Source organism: Dromaius novaehollandiae, chromosome 4 (assembly GCF_036370855.1).
Source record: "Dromaius novaehollandiae isolate bDroNov1 chromosome 4, bDroNov1.hap1, whole genome shotgun sequence".
In the NCBI taxonomy this organism is placed as follows: domain Eukaryota; kingdom Metazoa; phylum Chordata; class Aves; order Casuariiformes; family Dromaiidae; genus Dromaius; species Dromaius novaehollandiae.
The window spans coordinates 20,490,400-20,514,080 of NC_088101.1; the positions used below are offsets into that span (position 1 = coordinate 20,490,400).

The window sequence follows — 23,681 nt, forward strand, 5'->3', positions numbered from 1 at the left end:
CTTGCACCTGTCTTACAATATTTTTGAAAAATCCCTGGCTACTCAAAAATTGCCTTTTCCCCTAATATCATACTCTATAATGTAATTTCACTTCAGGTTTGCCAAAAGCACATTAATAGCTAGGACGGCATAAAGAAATCTAATCCAATCAATAAGCATACGACAGTTTAATAAAGACAAATAAAATGTACTCATCTGAATCAATCAGATCCTGTTTTCTCCAAACTAGTAAACAGCTGCAGGCACAGTCTGCTTCCCATCAAATGTTCCATGTATAACAAACTATACCTTGTATCTCTGATGGTTCACTAGTAATTTTTCAAAACCATAACTTTCGAAACACATGACAACTATATTTTATTGAAGAAGGGAATAAGCTTGGCTGCCCGAGCCACAAATTGAAGACCAACCCAGAAACTGCATTGCAGGTGCCAAAAGTCTGCTGAATGTCAGTGTTTGCTGGCATTTTTATTATTGTGAATACAAGTGCAGACCAACTTCTTCAAAGAAGGAACACACTCCAAACGTGGCAGAAAAGGAAAACACACAAGTCCTATTGTAGCAACACAGGAGCAGAGAAAATAGCTCCTTTAACACTGTATGGAAAAGGTATCCCAAAGGAATAGTTCTAAATGGCTTTAAAAGATGGAGAACCTTAAAAATAAATTCATGTCTTACATTGTAGTCTGTGGTATCAACAGTACTAAAATAAATAGTAAATTTGCAAGTCTGCTAAAATTTTAATTTCCACAAACATGAAAATTATTCTTAGTGAGACCGCTGAAACACGGAACTTCTACCCTCCAAAATTTTTGTGATTTTTTTCCAGTTTACTCACAAAAAAATCCTTGCATGCACAAGACAACACAAAGAAAGCTAGCTAGACTTGGAGAAATATTTAATTCTAAATTAATTCTAAACAGAATTAAACTATTATGAGCTTAAATCAGGTAATATCTATTGTGCTTGATTGTGTACATAAGTCCTAGTCCTTTAAAAAAAACTAAATGACTCCTGAATATACTTCTGAGATCTGAATTTGTGACTCTTACAAGCTATGATCTTTCTCATATTTATATATATATACACACACACATATATACACACATATATATGTACACATGTATATATGTACATATACACACACAGGAATATACTGGAAAAAGTTCTCCAATTCAAAATAACAACAAACAGGAAAATAAACAAACAGGAATAAACAAACAACAAGTCAGACTGCGATCTCTTACAGAGAAAAGACAACGAAGAGTGGTCTGAGAAATAATGGGGCACGACTGCCTAAAACCCTTATCTGGGGTACATCCAAGGCAGAGGCTTCTATATTAATACCTGCTGCTAGTTGGTTATAGCCCAAGTTCTCTGTGGCATACAACTCCAAAAGAGCTTCTCTACCGTTACTGTGAAGCATGGTGGAAGTCCAGTAAAGAAAACTGAAATCAATGTCACTTTTAGGAGCATTAGTTCCAGTTATGCCGTGCACAAAGCTATCCCCCTGCCAAAGTTCACAGAAGACACTGAGGAGCTGTCTTAAATTCCGTTTCTGCTGTGATAAGAATTTCAAAGAGCCCGCTTGTTTAATGCATTTGAGAGTCCCTGAAATTCACCTGATGGAGTTCTAAAGGTGCCACACGCTCCGCCTAGGTCCCAAACATGCACCGCTCAAAGAAGAAAATGATCTGACCACAGATTACCAAACACTTACTTGCATTATATTTTGACAGTGAAGCTGAGCACATAACTTTAAGGACAATGGCAAACTGCCTTTGTAATTCGTGGAGACTGCTGTCACAATATTATCAAGTAATTGATAAATTCCTGAACCTATCACAAATAGAGGTTCTAGAAAGTTTCTGGTGGAACGTGCAATAAAATGGCTTACTTCACTGTGACAGAGCAAGTTCGGTAAATGGTTAGAGCTCTAATTTCCAGTAATCCGGGCCCTGCATACAACTGATCAATTAGAATTAGAAATTCTAGTCAAACTTTGAGGCTCATGAAACACAAAGAATGCAAATAGCTACATTTCTTTACTAACATAATTCAGATATTAAGAAATGTATGCTACACTTTATGCATGACTTCAGAGAAGATTAACTGCAAATAACTACCAAGCAGCTGTATTGCCTGTTTTCCAATATGTATGGAAAGATGGACAGTCCATAATATTATGTCTTGAATTTCAGCACTAATGTAACAGAATATTTCCTGCTGATTTCACATCAGCTTGTGATACAGGTGCAAAAGACTTAGTTTCTGGCAAACACAGGGAGAATTAATCTAGAAACCAGAAGAGCAGCTTCTCACATTCCATACACAGTTTACAAAATTAATTGCAATAGCATACACATCAATCCCGGATGTGTAACCAGCTTTGCTATCACTGAATAACACAATCAGAATATATGGAAAAAGCCAAATACTTCCTTCTGAAGGTAACTGATACAGACAGTTCAGATAACAGATAACTGGGAACTGGTCCATCCAAGTTATTTCTGGATATTTAAGGATCTCACGAAAGAAACAAAAACATCTGTTCTAAGTAAAAAAAAAAAAAAAAAAAAAAAAAGAAAAAGTAGAAGGAAAATGTCAGTCTTGCAAGAAACCTGAAGTGCACATAACTTGTCTTTTAACTACTACTGCAAGGGCTGTAATTTACAGTAGATGAATCACTAATATCTCCCAAAGCTAAGAACATACAGGCTACAATTTAGCCCTCTGTTTCAGGTGTTACAAACTCATTAAAGCAAAGATCAAATAGTAGAGTCAACTATTTCAGTGAAAATTTTCTCAAGTCAAGAGGAAGAAAGGAAGCCAGGCTTTATGCATCTACTTTCAACAGAGCCTCAGCCAAAATAGCAAATTGTCACAAAGTGAGTAGCTTCTCTCAGCATGTCAACAAACCAAAGTTGTACAACTTCAGAAAATCATCTGAAAAGGACTAAAAAACCTTTCTGGATGCTACAAAACACCTGCTGCTACAGAGAAGCACGACAGCTATGCACACAGACCACAGTCTGCTATCTGAGAATGTTTCATTTATAAAATTTTGAGAGAAAGAATGCAACTTTTCTCCAAAGAAAAAGACATCTTTACCCTTTGGTTAGGCAGGCTGCAGAATTAAACTGCAATAGAAGTTGACAGAGAACCTACTAAGTATACTTTATCAAGCAATTCAAAGCAAATTAAAACAGCTACATGCATGTTTTTTCAAAAACAGTCAAGAGACAGTAGACAGTCTGGCCTGCTTCTCATCTGACACCTAGATACATATGTTCAAAAAGCAGTGTGAGAGCTGAATGAAAAAGGGAAGAAAAAAGCTTCTGATGCTTTAACTGTTTCTGGAACTTTGCACAACAGGGACCTGATGCAAAACCGTGTGAAGGACCATAATACATATCACACATGAAAAGCCCTTTACATATCACCTTTAGATACCGCTTTATCTTAAAAGAAAATGGAAGCCATATTTGCCTAACATTCTTCAAGACATATTGCACTGCAACATTCACTGGTGTTCATAAGAAGAGATTTTATACTGACCAACGTAGCTTCTCCAATACAAGCTAAAACGCACAAAAATATAACATACAGGCACAAGGCATTTTATGTTATCAATGCCAGACAATATTGTTAGCATCCTATTCAGGGGTTGCGAGACTCAGAACACTACAAATTCAACATTACTCCATTCATACAAATCTAATTTAGGATGAGTCACAGGAAGTTTATCAGGACAGTAACCTATTCAACACAGCTCACCTGCAATGCCTGTTGACTGTGTTTTTATTTATTACTTCCAATAGTTCTTTGTTACTTTAATGATCTCTATCAAAGATTTTAACAGAAGTATTACTACAGTACCTGTAAGGACTAATACTAAAAAGGAACATGAGCAACTGCAGCTTTTAAATGTAATTTCCTTCATACCTAGTCCTTTTGAAGTTTCATCACTATCTGAGAAGACACACAAAATTTGACAATCATTTTGCTGAATAAGCATCTTCTCTGCACTTACATTAATACCAAAAGAGTATGAAATTTACTGCTTGCTATAAACTTTCCAGAAACAACGTGAAAAGCCTTTGGATTTCTCTAAACGTTTTATTTTTATACATTTTTGTGTTCTGGAAATAACAAGACACGTCCATCTATAATACCTTGCTATTCCAGAGGGAGATAATTTTCTCTTCTTTCACTCTTTACATTTTCTGGGTTATAAATTCTTTAGGATAAGGGCCATTTCCTTGCTCCAAAGGTAATAGACAATACACGCTTTTCATTTAAAATTACAGCTAAGACTTTTAGCAACAAGTCTGATTTTTTTATTTTCTATTTTTAAAGCTATAGGTCAACTGTTCTATACATCCTAGTATGAAAGCCAGTATTCTTGACATCTGGCCTTTGGACTTAGTTTTGATTAAAGCCTCGCTGAAGCGACTACATCAACTCAAAGTCAAATTGCTTATTAGCATACTGGCATATATACCTGACATCCTGTCTGCTTCCTAGTTAATAAGCTAATACGTTTCTGCATATGAAAAACATGCACCAAATTTTATCACTTCTAGTACAAAAGTTTCATCATCTGGTAGACATATAATCTTCAAATTAATTCTTAGGAAGTTTTTGATCCTGTCATAGGTTTAACTTGATTCTTAAGAAGAAAGCTCAAACCACTATTACAAAAAAAGACAGGATTTTATGATCTACAAAGTACTTCAGTTGTAAATAGGTTTCCCTTGACTCCTCTAGTTTTTTGAATTTTACAGAAATAAATACTCCCTCTTCCAAGCATGTGTTTGTCTGATAAACAACACCTTTTGGTTAAATTTTCACATTAACACAGTAAAATCTATATGAACCATTGCAGGTAGTTAAAAAAGCTCCAGGACTTTGTCACAGACATCTGAAGTTTTGGTCACTGAATCTGAGCTTAGCTTGACACTTTACCTGACTGGCTTTCCTTCTCGTAGCAAATCTTCTAGACTCTTTTCACAGTGTTCAGCAGCCACAACCAGCCTCTCTGATTGAAAAAAATATATACCAGAATTAGAATCCAGGTGAGACACCTGGAATACAATCTTCTTGTGCTAACTATTTGGCATATGGTAAATTATTGTCATACATTGTATGGAAGATTACAAATAATTTAAATATTAAAGATGTATAACTTGGGTACATCACCATCTTTTTCATATATGAAATAGAGCAGATTATCTGATTAAAGCAAATCTTTGCCCTGTTTCTTCAGGAAAGAGTAGTGCCAACACATCCATCCAGTCCCCTCCCAGTAAGTTTTGAACCCCTCAGCCCACATCAACCAGATTTAACCTAAGACTAGAGGTCTCAGAGAAGATAAGCAGATATGCAGAAATCTGTGGCTGGGTTGATGAGAGAGAGGCTCAGAGTAACACCAGCTTTGAGACAAGGGATTCAGAGTGAATGCAGGAGTTAGTCTTGATTTGTCATCAACTAGCACACTGCTAGCTCTAGTATCTCTTGTCTAGCAAATAGTTATAGGATTTTTAGGAATCTCACATATTCCAGATATTGATTGGCTGACTCTGAATACAGAGGAAGAGGAAAAAGGATTGTTGCAGTGCAGATGGGGATTGTAAGGGGAGGTAGGGAAAGACCATGGGAATGTAAGGTAACTCCCAAAGAAGGTGGGCTTTGTTACTTCTGCTGCTCATAAAACAGCTGGTAGTAAGTATCCAGACTCAAAACCAAACACCACTATTTCAACCAAAAATATGATTTTATAATGAGATTGTTACAGCAACATAAAGACAGAAAATACTCTGAGGAACAAAAGCCATCACATTAAAGCTGGAACACTTGTTACTCAACAATTTTTTTTTTTTATTTAAAAGTCAAAGGACCACTTAAACTTTTTTGGAAAAAGAATAGGACTGTCCTCTACAATGCTATAAAAGATTTACAAATAATTTAATTTTAACAAATAAAAATTAGACTTTAGTTTGAATGTTCTTCTGTTGCTTTTATATTCCCCTTTTGAAAGTCTTTTGGGGGGGGACGGGGAATACACATATCTTAGATTTTTTTGTTTTTCTTGACTGCCTTCTCATTTTTCCACAAGTGGAAAAACTGACATTTGCAAGAAAAATAATATTAAATCACTACGCCTGGGATAAATGAGTGAAGAACTCTGTCCGTACTAGAACCATAAAATCTAGCATGAATGTTGAGATTGTATAAGAAAAGCCATCTTATTTGAAAGTGATTAACCACTACTATTCTGAGCACTCTGAACAAAACATTCTCATGACTTCACAGTTAGAGGCTTTAATCACTATCCTGAAAGCTGCTTTAATTATCACAAAATGTCTTTTCCTTCATATTTATATACACTAGAAAACCTTTATGTCACCCACACCTTCACTTCGAAAAGGCCAAATTTTCCCATTTAACCATATCTCTGATTTACTGAGTGTTATGTTAGTTAGTGTTTCTTAATCTCTCAGCTCAAAAAGTGCTGTAAGAAAATCCAATATCAAGAGATAACAGCAAACACAAAATGAAAAAGACTACACTTTCTAGATCTATTGGCTGCAAAATACAAGAAATGTACAAGCGTGTGGGCAAATGAACAGGCAGGAAGAAACCACTCCCTCTCTGCCCAAAACACTTCAGAGTGTTTGGGGTCAGCAACTGCATAATTTTCTAAAAATCTGAAATATCCTATCATTCCGCATTATAAAGGGAAAAAAAATCCGATACTTTATGAAATCCTGTAGCTTATCAAAGACAATGCATTTTGATACAGAGAATGTTGTTGGATTTACACGTAAAGCTAACAACCACTTAAAGTCTGTCAAAGGTGTTGCAGCTATTTTGTGGGAGTTAAGTGCTCCCCTCCTGTTGAGCTTGCATAGTGAGATCATTGCAAGTGGAAAGAACTGAAGCGTTATTTGAGCTAACAATAAGTGTGAAAACATTTAATAAAAACCTCCATACCAGAATAAAGCAATTGTTAGCGAGAGAGATCTTGAACAGCAAAAGAGAGAAAAAAAAAAGTAAAACTTGCAACCAAGATTTGATATGGCTGAGGCAACAAAAACAGCTGCAAACAAGTACAGGAGACTTAACCATTACATGAAATCGTTCACAAGATAAAAACAAGTCGTAGTAGCTCAGCATCAAAGATGCATCTATTTCAATGTCCTACACATAGATATGATACAGCATTTGAGTACAAAAATTTTGCACTGAGGAAGGAAAATAAGAAAGAAAATTTCCAGCTTCCATTGATTAGCATGACGTATAACAAAAGAGAACAGATAAGACAACCAACCAACATCTGCCTTGACTGTGTACAGAAGAAACAAAAGCACCAGTACTGCTAGTCACAGTAAAGGCACGCAGTCATTTTGAGAGTGAAAGCCAGCCACCTTCTTTAACTGGTGCAATATTCTGCTCAGTTGCCTTCAGATATACTTTAACAAAAACATAACTGTAACCAAACATAAAACAGACACTCACCATGTTTTCCCCTGGTAATGTCAACATACTGGCAAAGCCTGGGATGGGTGATTGTTTTAAGGATTTGAAATCTCCCCAAAATTTTGATGGAGTTGGGTGTCAGAGGAAGGCCGTTACTTCCACAAACATCATGTGGCAGAGCTGAGGCGAAGAAGGTGGAGGCACCCATCTCAGTGTCTTTTAAAGGAAACATCTTTTCTTCACACAATCTGAACCCCTTCCAGACAATTCACGTTCCTTAAAGGGAACACAGAGCAAAACCTTACGTACAAAAGGTATGGATTTTTGTGACTCAGCTTTAAGGGTGTTGACTAAATAAGGCAATTAAAATGTATTTCTCAGTAAAAGGAGGAAAGAAACATTTTTGCATAATGAACACAATAATACAGTGCTGCTGCCTCACAAATACTACATTTAAAGATGAAAATATAGTAATATTTGTAAACACAGAGATAAGACTCATTTAGATAAAACTATTCTTGGGAGCAGACATGCTTTAATATAAGCAATATTCAGATGACTACTGCTTTAAAATAGGGTATTTACTCAAAAAACAGTAAAGGCACTACATCTACATTAAATATTTCTATGGGACAGCCAAGCAAAGTTGGTTAGTTTTCAGCTCAGTTCCGGAAGCATTCAGTTTCATGACCATTTTTATCTCCAGCCAGAACAATTTGTCTACTCGGAACCATGCATTTCAATTTACTTTGAGCTAAATATTTCCTTGCACTTTTCCATAACCAACCACTATGCAGTTCAAGACTATGAAAACCAATAAGATGCACAAGTAACAGCCACTTCTACAGCCAGTCAGCTCAGCCTCAGACAAAACTGCATGGACTTCTCTACTAACAAATTAAAAATTTAATCTTGGACACCAAGTATCAGAATCTGAAAACTGAGTTCAAATCTCTGTTCAGACCATTTCTGGATTCCCCACGTGGAAAATCAAGCCACTGCAAGCCTTTATTAGACAGTATTACCTCTGCAGTGCATGTTGTGTTTCCATAACACATACAAACTTGTGTATAAACCCCCATACAGGGGTATGGGCACTTATCTCTGCGTGTGAGTGGAGCTAAAAATGCCAAGCTCATATGCTCCAGAGTGAAGCCTGGCCTGTAAGCCATCATGCTAAAGTGGATGGCACTGCCGCAAAGCACGGGAAGAGATGTGAGAGAACAAAAAAAAACCCCGTTTCATGAATGAGCCTAAAGCAGAAGGGTACCATTCAGTTCACTTTGACTTCAAAGACATTATAGCATAGGGTCTGGAGGCATCTGCATATATAATCAACAGAAGGAGTCCACCAGCTGATGTAGAAAGCACGTCCAACTCTCTCATCACTTACAGAATAGTAATCAAAAATTCTTAAGTGTAGGAACAGCTATGCAGTTGCTCCAGGAAAAGAAAAAATGGAGAGGAGGTGGAACTCTCAGGATTTTAAGCTGATAAGAAAAACAATAGCAAAAGTTTAAAGCATAAAACCAATTCCTCCAAAACAGATGCAATAATTCTTTATCATCTTAGGGACTTCATGAAACAATGAGATTGTTCAGAGCACTAAAGGAGCTAAGTGCCTTTTTTTTTTTTTTTAACCCCCTTTGACCAACATTACCCTGCTGCTTTCAGTAAAAGCTATTCTCTCTTGAGAAAGTCATCCAAGAGAAAGAGGATTTAACACTTTAGTCACTCAGAATTATCTTTTCCCTGAGGGAACAATCTTGTTCCCACCACAGAATTCCCATTAAAAGCCTTCTTACTCCTTTTGTGAATCTTGATTGAGATAGTGTTCCCATAATAGGTTACACAGAGATCCTTATACACCAAACATCTCTACCAAGTGTATAGAAACAGAAAGTATGGAGCACACATTCTGTTTTAACAAATACAGTTGAACTTAAGACACAAAGCAAATACATGGATGCTTTTGCTACTTTTTACTCGTGTGTTTTTTTGTGAACAAAAAGGTGAGATATGGTCATTTAATTTCTACATTGGTCATCATATTAAACATGAACATATAAAGCAAACTTCTGAAAGAAGAAAACAAATGACGTATTTTTAATAATACTTTTCTATAATAAGTCTTGCATGTAAAGACACAATGCTTTCATATTTTAGGAACATTTAACATTTGCTTGGAAGGTTTGATTCTGGAATGCTAACCATGCAACTCACACTTGTAGTGTACCATTGGAAAGACCTAAGTTGGACTGAGTGCAAGGACTAAGACCTATTGGTGCACAGCAAGTTCCAATAGCAAAGCTTTAACCGTATTTTTATAATAAATTAAGACCCAGATTCCTGTAGGAATTTCATGTCTGCCAAATGAACTACCCTGCTTCTGAAGGTAAATAGATATTAAACATGAAAAAGAAATCTCGACTTAGATAATGGATTGTAATCTTGTTTGGCACATCAGGACTCCAATAATTGCTCTTAAAAAAAAAAAAAAAAAAAAAGTAAAATTATACCAAAAGATAAGATGCATTATGTCTAAAATATTTAAATATAACATTTACTATATATTTACTCAGGTAAGAAGTGTTTTCATTTCTACTGTTAAAAAGCAATCTGCTAGATAACACTTCTTTAATACATTTGATCTGCGTTCAGCTGACATCCGGAAAGAAATTTTAATAAAAAGATCCGTTAACTAACAACAGTTCAACAGTCATCTTAAGAAATTGACCTTTTCTTTTACTCTAGACATTTTGCCCACTAGGAGCAGCTAGACCACTTTCGATGTTTTGGACTAGACAGTTGCAGATTATCACTCACTTTTCATTGGTTGCACAGAGAAAACAGAAGAAACAAAAAAAACAAACAGTCTTTCCCATTGGCTACTGTAAGGAATCAAAAGTGAGAATTTTAGAAGGTACATATTAAAGCAAGTTTTTTTGTTTACAAAAAACATGTTTTTCTGTTTTACAGAACTGACTCTCTGGAATCCACTAAAGCAATGAAAAAAAAAAAAACAACCCTCTCTCTGATGCTGGAAAAGAGCTAGTTCTGTCAACAGCTAACTTCACAATTAAATTCTGATATCTGCCCTTAATTCTCAACTTCCAAAAATTCCCAGACTGACTTAAAAAATAAACTAAGTAACTGCAAACCCCAAATTAAATCCTTTTACCCCCAGCTTTAAACAGAAGCACACATTAAAAATTCCCTTTTGTTCAGTCCATTAAACTAAGTTATTTCAATCTAGTCATTTCTCTAGTAACTTACTGTCATTTCTAAATTCAAACAGAATGTCATATATATTTTTAAAACTTATCCGAAGTAATACTTTATATAACTGTTTAAATCATCCTTTTCTTCAATCCACATCAAATCCGGTAGAGATATAAACACACAGAGTGCTACAAATCCTCACCACGCTCACAGCACACAATTTCACATATCAAACTTGTTTCTTCTATATAGAAAAGACACATATTGCATTAATTTTATAATTTGGAGGAATGAATTATAGTCTGCAGGACTTCCCAATTGCTTTGAAATAAAAAGAGGAAAAGAAAAAAATTGTTGTGTTATTTTAAATGGACGCCGGAAACAGTTCAGGCAAATTCAATTCTGGGACTGAATTCTGGAAATCCAATTCTGATAATTTGAAACAGTGGGGATGGAAGAGGAAGCGAAGACTTGTCTTATTAGTGTCATCCTAAATTACTGAGTCGTTGCTTCCAGAGTATGGTTTACTGAGTATATGAAACACAGTCTATCACATCTGCAAAATAGGTCTGGCATGAAGATTAGAAGTCCAGAAGTGGCCTGTTTTGCATCCCACCTCTAAACAACCTTCCCTAGCCCACTACCTCCATCCAAATCTCCCTGAGAAACCTTTACTGTATACACAAACACTAGCCAACACTCTCAGTAAACCCACCAGGAACAGAAGTTCTTTACAAGTTTCCACTTAACTTCAAATTAGCATTACTTTGATAACCTTTCATTTGATACAGAAGTTAGGTAAGAGTATGTTAGCACAATCACAATAATGACCAGAGACCTAATTAACTACAAAATAAAAGAAAATACTAAATTATTAGCTTAATTTATTTGTTTTCCTGCAGATTAAGTTCAATTCACCTCATAAATCTTTCATATTTGCAGTATAAACATCTGCTGCAAACAATACTGTAGTACTGCAGAGATTTCATCAGATCACTCAGAAATCTGAATGAGTAGTATTGTTTTTATTTAAAAATTTTGCCGTTATACCATCATTACTTCCTCTTTTATGAAATATTCCAAATACTCAGACATTCACTGAAATAATAAGTATTCTACTTAGAAATAAAGAATAACTATGGAGTCACAGGCATAAACACAGATTCTGAGAATATCAGGCATACTTAAAAAATGCTTTTTAAAAAACATTATTTTGTCAAAAGTAACAAACTCACTGTATAAAAAAAACAGTATTTTCCTGTATGAAAATATATGTAGATACGACTTTCCTAAACACTTCTCTTCCTATTCCAGCTACACCAATTCAACAAAAGAATAAATAAATGTATCAATTTTCATTATAACATTGTTACTCAATTTGGGATCAACAGATAACGTAAAACAGATTTTGAAAGGGGTACAGTGTCAGTAATTTTGTCTGCAATGAAGACAAAAATTGTAGGAAAAAAAACAACCAAGCAAGTGTCACAGTGTTTTTGGCCCCCCCCCCCCCCGCTTCGCCCAACCAGACTTACTCCGCGCTGAGCAGCGGGGAGGCAACCCCGAGCCCCGCTGCGCAGCCCGGGCGGGCACTCGCACCCCAAAAGCGAGTCCAAAAGGGCCCCAGCCGGCGCCGCCTCTGAAATCCACCCCCGCAGGCGCCGCTGAGGAAGCGCTTGCGCCGCACCCTGCCGCCCCGCCCGTCCCCGCGGTGCGGGCGCGCGGGCCTCGCGACTCCCTCAGCGCGACCGTTACTAACGGTCGCCGCGCGCAGGGGAGGGGGGAGGGGTGGGGGAGCTCCCCTCAGCCCAGCGCTACGCCCGCAGCACGGCCCCACCTGGGGCTGCTGTGGCGGGGGAGCGCGGCACCCCGGCCCGGCCAGGGCGGGGTAGGGCGGAGCGAGAGCAGATGCAGATTCCGATTCCGGTCCCGGTCCCGGTGGCGGTACCTCCGCAGGTGCCGCCGCACCGACGTGCCACTCCACACCCCGCCCCCGCGGGCCCTCGCCGCTCCGTGACGTCACCTCCACCGCCAGCCTCCAGAAGGACCCCGGCGTAGAGGTGCCTAGCGCGATGCCTGAGCTCCCTTTTAGTTCTCCCTTAATACATATTTAAAAAATAAAAAAGTTTAGCCTTTTTTTTCCAGGTGAATCTCCGGCGCCCGGGTACTCATAGAACAACATCGTGAGCGCTTTCTCCTGAGCAACAACGCACTCGCTGGGGGGAATGAGGCTCTGCCGGGCGCTTTCTCCCAAAAGCCGGCGCCCTCGAGGGCAGCCTCGCGAGGGGGGTCCTTCCTCACGGCGGGCGGAGGCGCGCGGCGGCGGCGGCTCCCGTCGGTTCATGTGAGTGTTTCCCCGCGGGGGCGGCGGGCTGGGCCCGGGCCTGGGTCTGACCGACCCCCGGGGGCGGCTCTGCCCCCTCCGCGTCCTCGCAGCGGGGCCGCGAGGGCGGCGCGGGGCGGCCCCGGAGGCGGCGGGGGGCTGCGTCATGGCGGCCCGAGCCCGGTCGTTGGGGCAGGGCCGCGGCGGGGGGACGAGGGCGCTGGGCCCGCTGCCGCTGCGTAGTTTGTACCGCGCGTTTCTGTCGGGGCTGGCGAGGGCCGGCGGCGCGGGTGGGAGGGAGGGCACGCGCGGGGGGTCCTGCTGGGGCCCCTTGTGTCCCCGTGTTCGGCTGAGGTTCACCCTGAAACGGCAGCTTGGGAGTGACCTGGCGAGGGGCTGCTGGAGTAAACGCTGTAGCGGCCCGGAAGCCGCAGGTGCGGGGTGCTCGTTGAACTGGGCGTGTAAACTGCTGGTGTTACTCAAAAAGGTGATAACTTCCCTGTTTTTGGCACACAATATGCCTTCAGGTTCCTTGTGCACAGATTTCAGTGTGTGAAAAATAGTGTATGTCTTCAGCCTATCTTCAGTAGAGATATTTGTGAAGACACAACATAGAGATCACATCTTCGTACTTGGATGCATGTATTAGATAAGTGGGATGAGCTTATGAGTTATTTCTTGCTAGTTTATGTTAGGAGTCACAAACAACTGCTATACGACAGTATTACTGAAATTGTGTATATCTTGAGCTTATCGTTAAATGCCTTTGTGCTGAGTTTCAGTGCTTGTAAAATGAAACAAACGCTACTGCAAAGCAGGCACTAAGTTGTCTTTGTGTTTCAGGCTCTTTCTGTTTCTTTAATTTGTTTTTTTTTAATAGTTGGAGTCTTTGCTTTTCACAAGCACTTGTGATTCATGATACTTGAGTAAAACCACTAGTAATTCTAGGCAGTAGTGATCAAACATACCGTTCTGGTTTTGTATGCCCTTTTTATTCACTTACTAAATTATTGTGCACCTATGTTTAAATAATAACACGTAATTTGGAAAGTAAACCCAATATCTGTAAAAATCAAAAACTCCCTAAAGTAATAGTGGATATTACTAAAAAGAGTATGATGCTTTTCATACTTGGACGGCCTTAGAAATGAGTGGCATATGCTTATAACCCAGGTAATTTTTATCAAATAATCAGTAAAGTGTTTTTGTAGTCAGCCTGAAGGATCTTTCTTTGTCAGTGTGACTTCGTCATCATATCCCCCAGACTCCCATGTTGCAGGTTAACAATACATTGGTATTATGGCAATTCTGACTTTGAAGAATTTACTACAAAAAAAAAAAAAAAAAAAAGGTGAGTTGCCTTGACATTTCAAAAGCACTGCAGCCCCTAAAGGTGCAAGATATTGAAGGCAGAGTGATTTAAGTCAAAATGACTTTTACAATTAACTTCAGGAAGTGTGGTCTGGGGAACATTTTTTCCCAGTCATAAATGTGAAGCTTGTTTGTCTTTTCCATACAACATTATAGGGTTATTTGCTTCTTTTATATTTTGTAATGTAAGAGAAGCAAACAGTTTCTCGTTCCCCAGATGGAAAGCAGTGAACAGTTTGGAGAGAATTATATCAAATACTTTGTTTAGAAAAAGGATGTTGTGCAAATCTGAAAATAGCACATCAGACTGGAAAAAATAGAACTCTTGAGTTGCTAAGGTAGCTGTAGCCTTTAAGACTTGAGGCCTCTGAGGCATGTGTGAGTGGGAGAACAATCTGAATCTGAAAAAAATAATTGAAATATTTAATGCAGAAAGTTGTGATTGAGCTGCTTTAACATAAGTATAAATCAAAACTAGTAACTGAATGAACAGTGGCAGGCTGTCTTAGAGCCTCTTTATCAAGGGAGGTTCAAACAGACCATGAACTTTTCTTCTGTCTGATTTAGGAGATGTTTCTGCAAGGAAGAGTACAAAATGTCATGGTAGTAATGCTACATCATGCAGGCCATATTCGTGGTATTCCTCCCTTTTTCTGGTCATGTCTTTTCTGAAGTTGCCTGCTAAGTGTCCTTTGTAGAATCACATTTTTGAAGAACAAAGTTTTGTTCTAAAAAATGTTGAAGCATATATGAAATGTTTATCACCAAAATTCTATGCTATATGTTTGATGTTCTGAATTGGTAACTTAAGTGACATGGGCATCACAATAAGTTTGATCAGGCTTTGAAATTTTGTCTCCTAATCTTGTCTCTCTGTTTTTCTTCCAAGAAGTCAATAGAAACCTTGCTGTCTGTGATTTGTGGGGTATTTTGTTTGTTTGAGTTAAGACTAAAGTAGAAAGTCATCACCTTTTTGTTAATTTTTGAATTAGTTTGTAATATATGGAGATATAGTACAATCATTTTTGTCAGCGTGAAGCTTTAAAAATATAGAAATATTACAAATACATTAAAATATTTCTGTGTTAGTTTATGCTCTAGAAGTATTGTGCTAGTTTGTATTATAAGAAATAACCAGTTGAAGTGATTTGTGTACTTTCTTTTGGGATTTACAGACCACTTCTAAAATTGCTGCTGCTGTTCGTAAATTTAGTAATTAGCAGTAGAGTCAAATTAGAAAAGTACAGATTTTTCTGCTTTTTATTTGCAAAACATTAAAATGGAATAAAGAATCTTATTGACACCATGTTATTCTGTTCCTTTCTGAGAATTCCCTAAGAAGCAGCAGAGATAGCTAGTGCATTTGAGGGACAAGAACCCAAATAATGGCATCAGGATGAAGACTGGATCTTTAATTGGCAAGGGGGAGGAAAAAAAAAAAAAGACTGTTGAGATGCAAAATGGGAGATAAATTTTGTCCAAGACATATCTAGACCAAGGGTGAAATGAAAAAATGAAAATTGAGCTCTCAGGTGGCTACAAATCTCACCTCCTTTATGAGTCCTCATAAAGGTACAGGACTTCAGGAGTATGAGGCTTCTCATGGCATTGGTTTGGATTTCTTTAATCAATAAATATTTTCTGTCCTGGTCACATCTTAAAGTATAGTTATAATATGTGGCCAGTGGAATATTGATTAAATGTCAATATTATCACATATACTCAGATGCTGCTGTACAGTATTTTCCTTCAGCATGCCTATATGCTTTTTTCGTCTATTCTACCATTTCTAGTTTACCAAAGCAATGTAATGGTACCATAAATATATAATTCAAAAAAACTTAGTGTTTTAATTGGTGAAGTGAAAGTCTGCCTTGTGTACAAATAATTGCACTGTGTTCTAATTTTAGAATCATACAGGCAACACGTATTACCATTCTGTTGCTTTAGGTTCCCACAGGAATTAATATCAAATACATTAACTTTTTTATTTCTTTTTAAGCAATTAATAGTCCTTAACTTTGAAATAGGTTCATATTTCATGGGGTGGGAGGGAAATCCTCTTGTTTCTCTTCTGCCCTTTATTTCATCCCATTTCCTTTGGAAAATCTTGGAGATCTGGTAGGAATGATCAACCAAAACTTCACTGGTCTTTTTGGGTCAAGTGCTGTGTTATATTAGCTAATTGGAAGATGTAATATTTTTTTTTCTCAGTTTATTATACAGGTTGTATGAATTTGGGAGGGGCAAAGTACATTACGGTACAAGTAGATGACAAAACAAGAAAATTTAAGGCTGATCAGCGAACTTGGCTGAATTCAGAGAATGTATAGAGCATGGTAAATGTCTAAAACTACAGTTACCCTGAGAAATATCTATATTAAAAAAGTAACTGTAAAGTAGTTGGCATAGGAAGAGTGATCAAATGTGCAAGAACAGGAATCTGTTATCTGCCATAATATTTTTGAACTTTTCTGATTATGGAGCTGATGGCTGTGTGTTGCGGCTGCCATGTGACAAATCCCTTCATCTTTGTACCTTCTAAGGAAATGTTCTCTAAAACTTACAAAATTTCAAATGCTAAACAATGTAGCCAAACCGAATGGTTAGCATAGAAGGCTGCTGCTAGGAACATGAAAGGAAATAGCTTCTCCTGTTTCTTGTGCTGTTATGATTTTTATGGCTGGTTGCTGCAGTTGTGACAGGTTTTCATATTGCCTCTCAGTTTTGTACAGTCTGTCATAAGGGCACTTAGAGTGCTGGGGGAAAAATCCAGGGCTTCAGAGAAACCCAGTAACCTCTGTATAATTCTTATTCTAAACAGTTACCTGGATGGTTCTCATTACCGTCACTAAGAAACATTTCCTTTGTTAGATTTCCTGTAGTGCTTGCACATTTGTTGGGGTGGAGGGTAGGGGCTTGGGGAGAGGGAGAGATCATCTATATTTAGTTTTCCTTTCCATGGTTACCTTAGTTTTACACAGTAGCAAATAAGCTTCCCTGATAGCTTTTCTTTCCTGTGTAATGGAAGCCATCCTTACCCATAATTTAATATGAGTTTGGAAATATTTGGGTACTCTCAAAGCACCCTGCTGAACAAAACTTTTTTATCTTGTTTTTGTGCTTGGGAAAAGGTGCTTTCCTTTAAAAGTAATTTCTTGAGTGAAAAATGATTCCCCAACTGGCTTGGTAACCACAGACCACTAAGTCATCAGTTAAAGCTTTCCTTTTTTTTTTTTTTTTTTTTTTCCTTCCCCCCCCTTCTTGGAGAGCAGGAAAATATAATACTGTCTGCATTACGACTTCAGAGATACAGAGCCAATGATTCATGTGGTTAGAATTAAATTAGTGAGAATACTGTAACCTACCTGCTGCTGTTAAGAATCCTGTTGATGTATACAAAACTGTAAAGACTGGTTATGTTTTCTTAGACTGATGAAACTTGGCTTAAGGGGACCTCATGTTATTTATCCTGTTCCCATGCCCCAAAATTGTACCTCAGCTATTCTTAGCAGATGCTTATTTAAATAGTTCTTTGCAGCTTGCAGTGGTGGTAGTCTGTGGAGGCTATGGAATCTCAGTCTGTTCCTGTATTTTAATTATCCAGGTTGTAGAATGCTTTCCTACTATGTAGCATGTAATAAGGAAGACAGTTCAAGCTCTTCATTTCTTATCCATCTTCAGCATGTATCTCTTTACAGCTGAGGTACTATGTACTCGTAATAGTAAGCCTATTAAAAGAAGACTATTAGAATGTCTTCTATTGGTCTAGAAGTTATCGAGAGAATTATGGTGATGCTAAAAAAGGTAACAAGAAAGGTGATGGGAATACTGGTAATACCTTTCTTGCTCTCATTGCCTTAGAGAGGTGCCCTTTTAAAAAAATTCCAGAGTGAAACTTGGCATACAGATGAAATTCCAGAGGCAAATAAAGGCAGTAAAATTGTGCCTGAAAAGGGTATAGACAGCGATGTAAATGACAGCAGGCTGGCTAGCCTGTCACACGTCCTTGCTCAAATATCAGGTAAATCTAATAGGAATAAAATGCTGGTTAATTCCTCTATCTTCTTTACCAGTCAGCATAGTCTGTCAGAAGTGGTCTTTTTAGGCAAACAAGAAGAGAAAAAGAAGTCATCCTTCCCTCTGACTGCAATTATACTGATGAAGTTGATACAACTCTAATTAAAATTCTACAGCCTGCTTCTCTTTCTCTGGCTTAAAAAAAATAGTGTTATGTAATAAGGACGTCGGCTTAAGATGGGCTTAATGATAAGAAAATGACTTTTTGGTGGGAAATACCTGCCTAACAAAGATATTTCTGTTGAGGCTTTAAAGGGTTTTGGCTGTTTTCATCTGTAACTGTAATCAGACATAGATATGTGGTGCTGAGCTTGATGCAGGAACAGAGACTGACACTAATGTGCTGGGCTTGAGGTATCTCATGCCTTTGGCATGCCAGGCAAACTGTAAAAGCCCTGTAGGACTGTTTAGGTTAATTAGTCTCTTTCCCTGCTCAGAGCAGCAATGAGCTATACCTCAAGCCCAGCATATCAGTGGGTTCCTGCTTCCTCCTGGGATTGGGGTAGTAGCCTTCCACAGTGGGGATGTGTCCTCTCCAGTCCTTCTTCCGAAGTATGTTGTGGTCTGCTTATCGGCATCATGCCAATGAGGAATGGTCAGTAAAATGACATGTAAATGTTTCGGTGGTCCTGAGCTTGCAGCTGGAGCAAAGGGATGAGCTGTCTGGATGAGATTTTAAATGAGGGCTGTAGAAGGGTGCTCCGGCCAAGGTCTGTGCAGTGTAGTGCCCTCCTTGCTGCATTTGCTGCGGACTCTCCCAACTGCTAGTTACTTGGTCGGCATTGCAAATTAATTTATATGCCCGTTCCACCAGAGTGAGTGTAAAAATTAACAAGTTGATGTTTCACTTCGCAGGCAGTTTAGTTATCCTGCCTGCTAGCAAATCTTTGCTGTATTGTGTTCTCCCAAATTATCTCACTTGAATATGTGACAATATCACACTTTTACAAGGCTAGGTTTTACTACATATTTTTAAGTAACACAGGGATATCAGAGGGGAATATTATTGGTTTTGTAATGCTAGTTTAGCAGAGGGGCAGCAGAAGACCTTAAGTACCTTCTCATCTATTATACCTAAATCACTTCTGACAGATGTTTGTCTAACATGTTTCTAAAACTTGCCAATGATGGATATACCACAGCCTCCACAGGCGATCTGTTCAGTGCTTTAGTCTTCCTTGAAAATTTTCCAAATGTCTAGCTTAAATCTTCCCTGCTTTCTTCCTATCTGCAGTGGACCTGGTGAACAGTTTAGTCCCTTTCTCATACCAGCTTTGTTTGAAGAATGTTACCAAGTCTCCCATCTGTCTTTTTTTTTTTCTGTAGACTAAACAACTCCATTTTTAAAGTGTATTTAAAAAAGTTGGGAGAAGGGAAAGGAGAATCTGGGGAAAAAAGCAATTCTCTGTGGCAATTAGGGGGAGTCTTAAGTATGCATGAGTGCAACGTGAATATTGTTTGGGAAATCTCTTGAGCAGCTAAGGCAGTTTGTCTGTAATAAAATGTGGCTAGAAAGCCTTTCCTCACTTGGCTTTCCTGTATTTTTTCCTGTCTGCCTCAACCTTCTCTTTAGAGAACTGTTACTAGTTTGAGTGTGTGGTTTGGGGGTTTGGGTTTTTTTTTTTGTTGTTTTTTCTTTTTGAGCTGGAGAGTGAAGGGGCACCACAGGGGGAACAGAGTCCCAGGTAAGAAGTTAATCGCCTCTGATGTGTTCATAGTGTGGTGTTAACTAATAAACTCATTAGTCGACTCCGTACTTTTTGACCCATAAAAGCTTCTAATGGCTAAGTCCATAACTGGCACGCAACATTTTTCAAGCAGGTATTTCCCCCTTTAATATGTAGCCTCCATGATTCGAGTCAGTGAGGTACGTCTGATAGACAGAACAGGGGGGAAAGCACCTACTGAGCTTAATAAAAATGTACTGCTTTGCTTGGGTCGCATGACTGCTTCAAATATTTTGAAATTGTCACCATACTCGTTCGAGTATTCCTCCACTATTCAAGCATACAAGTTTATATTTAAATGATAAAAGGTACTTGTCTGAGCATGCTCTATACTTCTGACAAATGCTTATAAATACAATATGGTTAGAAACGCATAGTTCATTGTTACTGTGGTTTTGGGCAGGGCAGTCACTGGCTCTCCTAATGACAAAATTCAGCATGCTGGATCCTTGTTCAGTTTTATAAGGGACAGCTGCCTATAAGACAGCCCATGGTCTGCTGCCGGATGATATACAGTAATATCAAGCAATTGACCAACACAAAAGGAAATAGAATTAATTTTCTGTTTTTTCTTAAATGTTGCTTCCAACAGATTTGCTTCTAAGGAAACTGTCCTAAAAATGATGTGTCTTTCAGGACCAACACATGGTAACTGTTCCAGATCTTAGTGTTCTTTTACTTTTGTATTGTTAACGTATAGAATAGTTTGCAATTTCAGTTTTCAATATCATATTTAAAATAAGTGCCTGGTTCAAGCAATTCAAATGGGAAAAGAAGAGGAGCAACTCAATCATTCATTTGTTCCCTTGTATGGCTATTTATTTTGCTATGGTAATTAATCTACTTCAGTAATTCTACCACTGAGGCTCATGGGCTAACACCGAGGTGCGTTTGCAGCAGTATGTGACCAGCAAGGAATTTGCTTCTGGATCATCTTGTATATTCTTCCACTTGAATGTCTCTGACTCTTTTCTTTTTTAATCACAGAATGGTTGAGTTTGGAAGGGACCTCTAGAGATCATCTAGTCCACCCCTCCTGCTTAAGTGGGGTCACCTATAGCACGCTGCCTAGGACCCTGTCCAGACGGCTTTTGAATATCTCCAAGGATGGAGACCCCACAACTTCTCTGGGCAACCTGTTCCGGTGCTCAGTTACCCTCGCTGTAGAGAGGTTTCTCGTCATGTTCAGACGGAACTTCCCGTGTTTCAGTTTGTGCCTGCTGCCTCTCGTCCTGTCGCTGGGCACCACTGAGAAGAGCCTGGCCCCTTCCTCTCTACACCCTCTTTCAGATATTTAAATGCATTGATAAGATCCCCCCTCAGTCTTCTCTTCTCCAGGCTGAACAGTTCCAGCTGTCTCAGCCTTTCCTCGTTATTACACAACAAATCTTGTGCCCTACCATGGGATCAAGCCATAAAAGTAGCTAGATAAATAGGTTAGCACCTTGAATAATCTTTTCTTTGAGGTCTTGGAGCAGAGCATCTTCCAGTAGTTGTTTGCCCACTTGTGCATTGTTTTGTTTCATTCTGCCGGTTGCATCATCTCTTGGTAAGGGGAGGTCACCTGTTCTGTACATACAAAGTGAGGGGATGTTTACTCGCAAAATTCTTAGTGTGCTTACTGAATGGGAACATCATAAATAAGTGTATGAATAGCTTTTGAAGAGATAAGTGAGGGAATCATCTCTACTGGTGGAGAGATGAAGGGCAAGATTTCATTTAAATGATATTTACAACCCCAAGAATTGCGACAGTTTGAAATTAATGTATTTTGATGATCGAACACATCAATAGCGGTCCTGAACAGCAGCTGTAATCACTCTTTGACGCTTGCCATTTCTAAAGATGATGACTTAGATATCTTATTGAAATGATAATTTCATAATTTCATAGAATTTCTTTGGCATATACACTTTCCAGAGGGAAATTACAGAAAAGAGCTATGTTCTGCTAACCTAGCTTTTACATTTTTATTTTACACTCCACAGTTTTGAATACAGTTCTTAAGTTGTTATACCACTTTATATAAATTAACAGCCTGAAAACTATTCCTTGACTCCAAAAAACATATAGAGTGAAGCTTAAAGTAACATTCATATTGAAAAGCAACGTATACTGTATTTAACCATCATCAGTTAAACAATTCATATATAAGAACCCATTTTTTTTCCCCATAAAGTGCTGGGGAAAAAACTGAAAATGAGAGAGATTCTGTGATGGATTAAAGAAATTTGGATTCATCTCGAAGCTGATTCCCTGGCGTGTTGTCTCACATCCTAATTATCTGAAAGCAGACGGATTCTGAAATGTTTTTTACATGGGAGAGAGGCTGGCAATGCATAAAACATCTTAAAAAAATGCCCTGAGTTAGCAAATCTGTTCTTGAGGTCATTTGGTACAATTTCTTGGCATAAACTTCTCATTACAGGAGACTTTATTTCCATTTCCCTTCTCATCAGGAGCTTTCCCAACGTAACCTCAATTGAGTATGAATTGATAGCTTAAAGATTAGTCTCTTAGTTCACGACCCTCTCTCGGAAACACTCCATGGCTATTGGATCTAATTTCTAATCCCAGAGTGTCTCTCCATTACAGTTTAACATACGGCTTTGTAGTGGCGTCTTATTTCGTGCGCTGAAGATAAGTGAGCAGATCATTTCAGCAGCCTCAATTGGCTTGGGCAGCTGGGGACTTTTCCAACAGGAGAGTACGCATTTGCACATGGCATGTAAAAGACGCCACATTTGGCTTAGTTAGCAGCTGTTCTGGCGTTAAGGCTGTAAGTTCACATTCTTGTTTGTCCTACTGTAAGGTCTAAAACCTTCCATGTGAAAGGGTGTGGTAATTGGTAACAGTTACACGTTAAGACAATCACCACTGCCAACTAGGATATGACACTGAATTGTACATCAGGAAAATTAATCTTTTCTTGGAGGTTGAATTACCCTGCTACAACACACTGGGTAAGTAATTTCGCATCCATAGGGCCCTCTATAAAATAATACTAACGATAAGAACTAGGTGCAGTGTTTCCTTCGCATATTGCTTTTACTTTTGCCATGATTAAATGTTACTGAGAACTTACCTGGAAATTTTCATTTTTTTGAAAATGTTAAAACAAGTTATTCTAATCATAATATTTAATTAGAAATAATTGTTTTTAACAGATAGGATTTTTAATAATTTGGGCTATAACAAAATATATCACTTAGCTCATTTAAAAAAAAAAGGCTATGGAAACAAAAGCAGTTTTGAATCCTCAGATGAAATATTGCTATTTGCAGAAAGTCGCTTTGGGGATTTTGCTATCAGATGCTGTAAGTTCTAATAGCTGGCTACAGCCCTCTCTGTGTCCAAGATGTGTGCAAGAGGGTTTTTTTCCGGCTTTGCTGTGTGCAAATCTAAGTATTAAAGAGGGAAAATTAATTTTTGTTCTAAAAGCTTTAAAGGCACTCACCTTAAATGCTTCCTTGTGT

At 38.4% G+C, this 23,681-nt stretch overlaps 2 protein-coding genes across 8 annotated transcripts in view; one reads left to right on the top strand and one right to left on the bottom strand.

Annotated features, from left to right (window-relative positions):
* The window catches only part of TBCK (TBC1 domain containing kinase), a 114,446-nt gene extending 101,681 nt beyond the window's left edge, over positions 1-12,765 (bottom strand). For 2 of the 6 annotated variants that reach the window (XR_010388912.1, XM_026108633.2), the window contains exons 1-3: positions 12,542-12,765; positions 7,522-7,758; positions 4,969-5,041 (exon numbers count right to left, since the gene is read on the bottom strand). Coding sequence is in view for 4 of the 6 variants with exons in the window: in XM_026108633.2 (XP_025964418.2) it covers positions 4,969-5,041; positions 7,522-7,714 (266 nt within the window). In the remaining 2 variants the exon portion in view is untranslated. Of the gene's footprint in view, positions 1-4,968; positions 5,042-7,521; positions 7,759-10,308; positions 10,330-12,239; positions 12,383-12,541 lie in introns of those variants that run through there. The other 4 variants (XM_026108623.2, XM_026108643.2, XM_064510548.1 and 1 more) reach the window with 4 other exon arrangements.
* Positions 12,766-12,903: 138 nt separating this feature from the next.
* AIMP1 (aminoacyl tRNA synthetase complex interacting multifunctional protein 1) overlaps positions 12,904-23,681 on the top strand; it is a 42,691-nt gene continuing 31,913 nt past the window's right edge. Inside the window, exon 1 of one of the 2 annotated variants that reach the window (XM_064510559.1) lies at positions 12,904-13,048. In XM_064510559.1, the coding sequence (XP_064366629.1) occupies positions 12,930-13,048 (119 nt within the window). In that variant the 5' untranslated portion in view covers positions 12,904-12,929. The remainder of the gene's footprint in view (positions 13,049-23,681) is intronic. The other variant, XM_026108708.2, reaches the window with a different exon arrangement.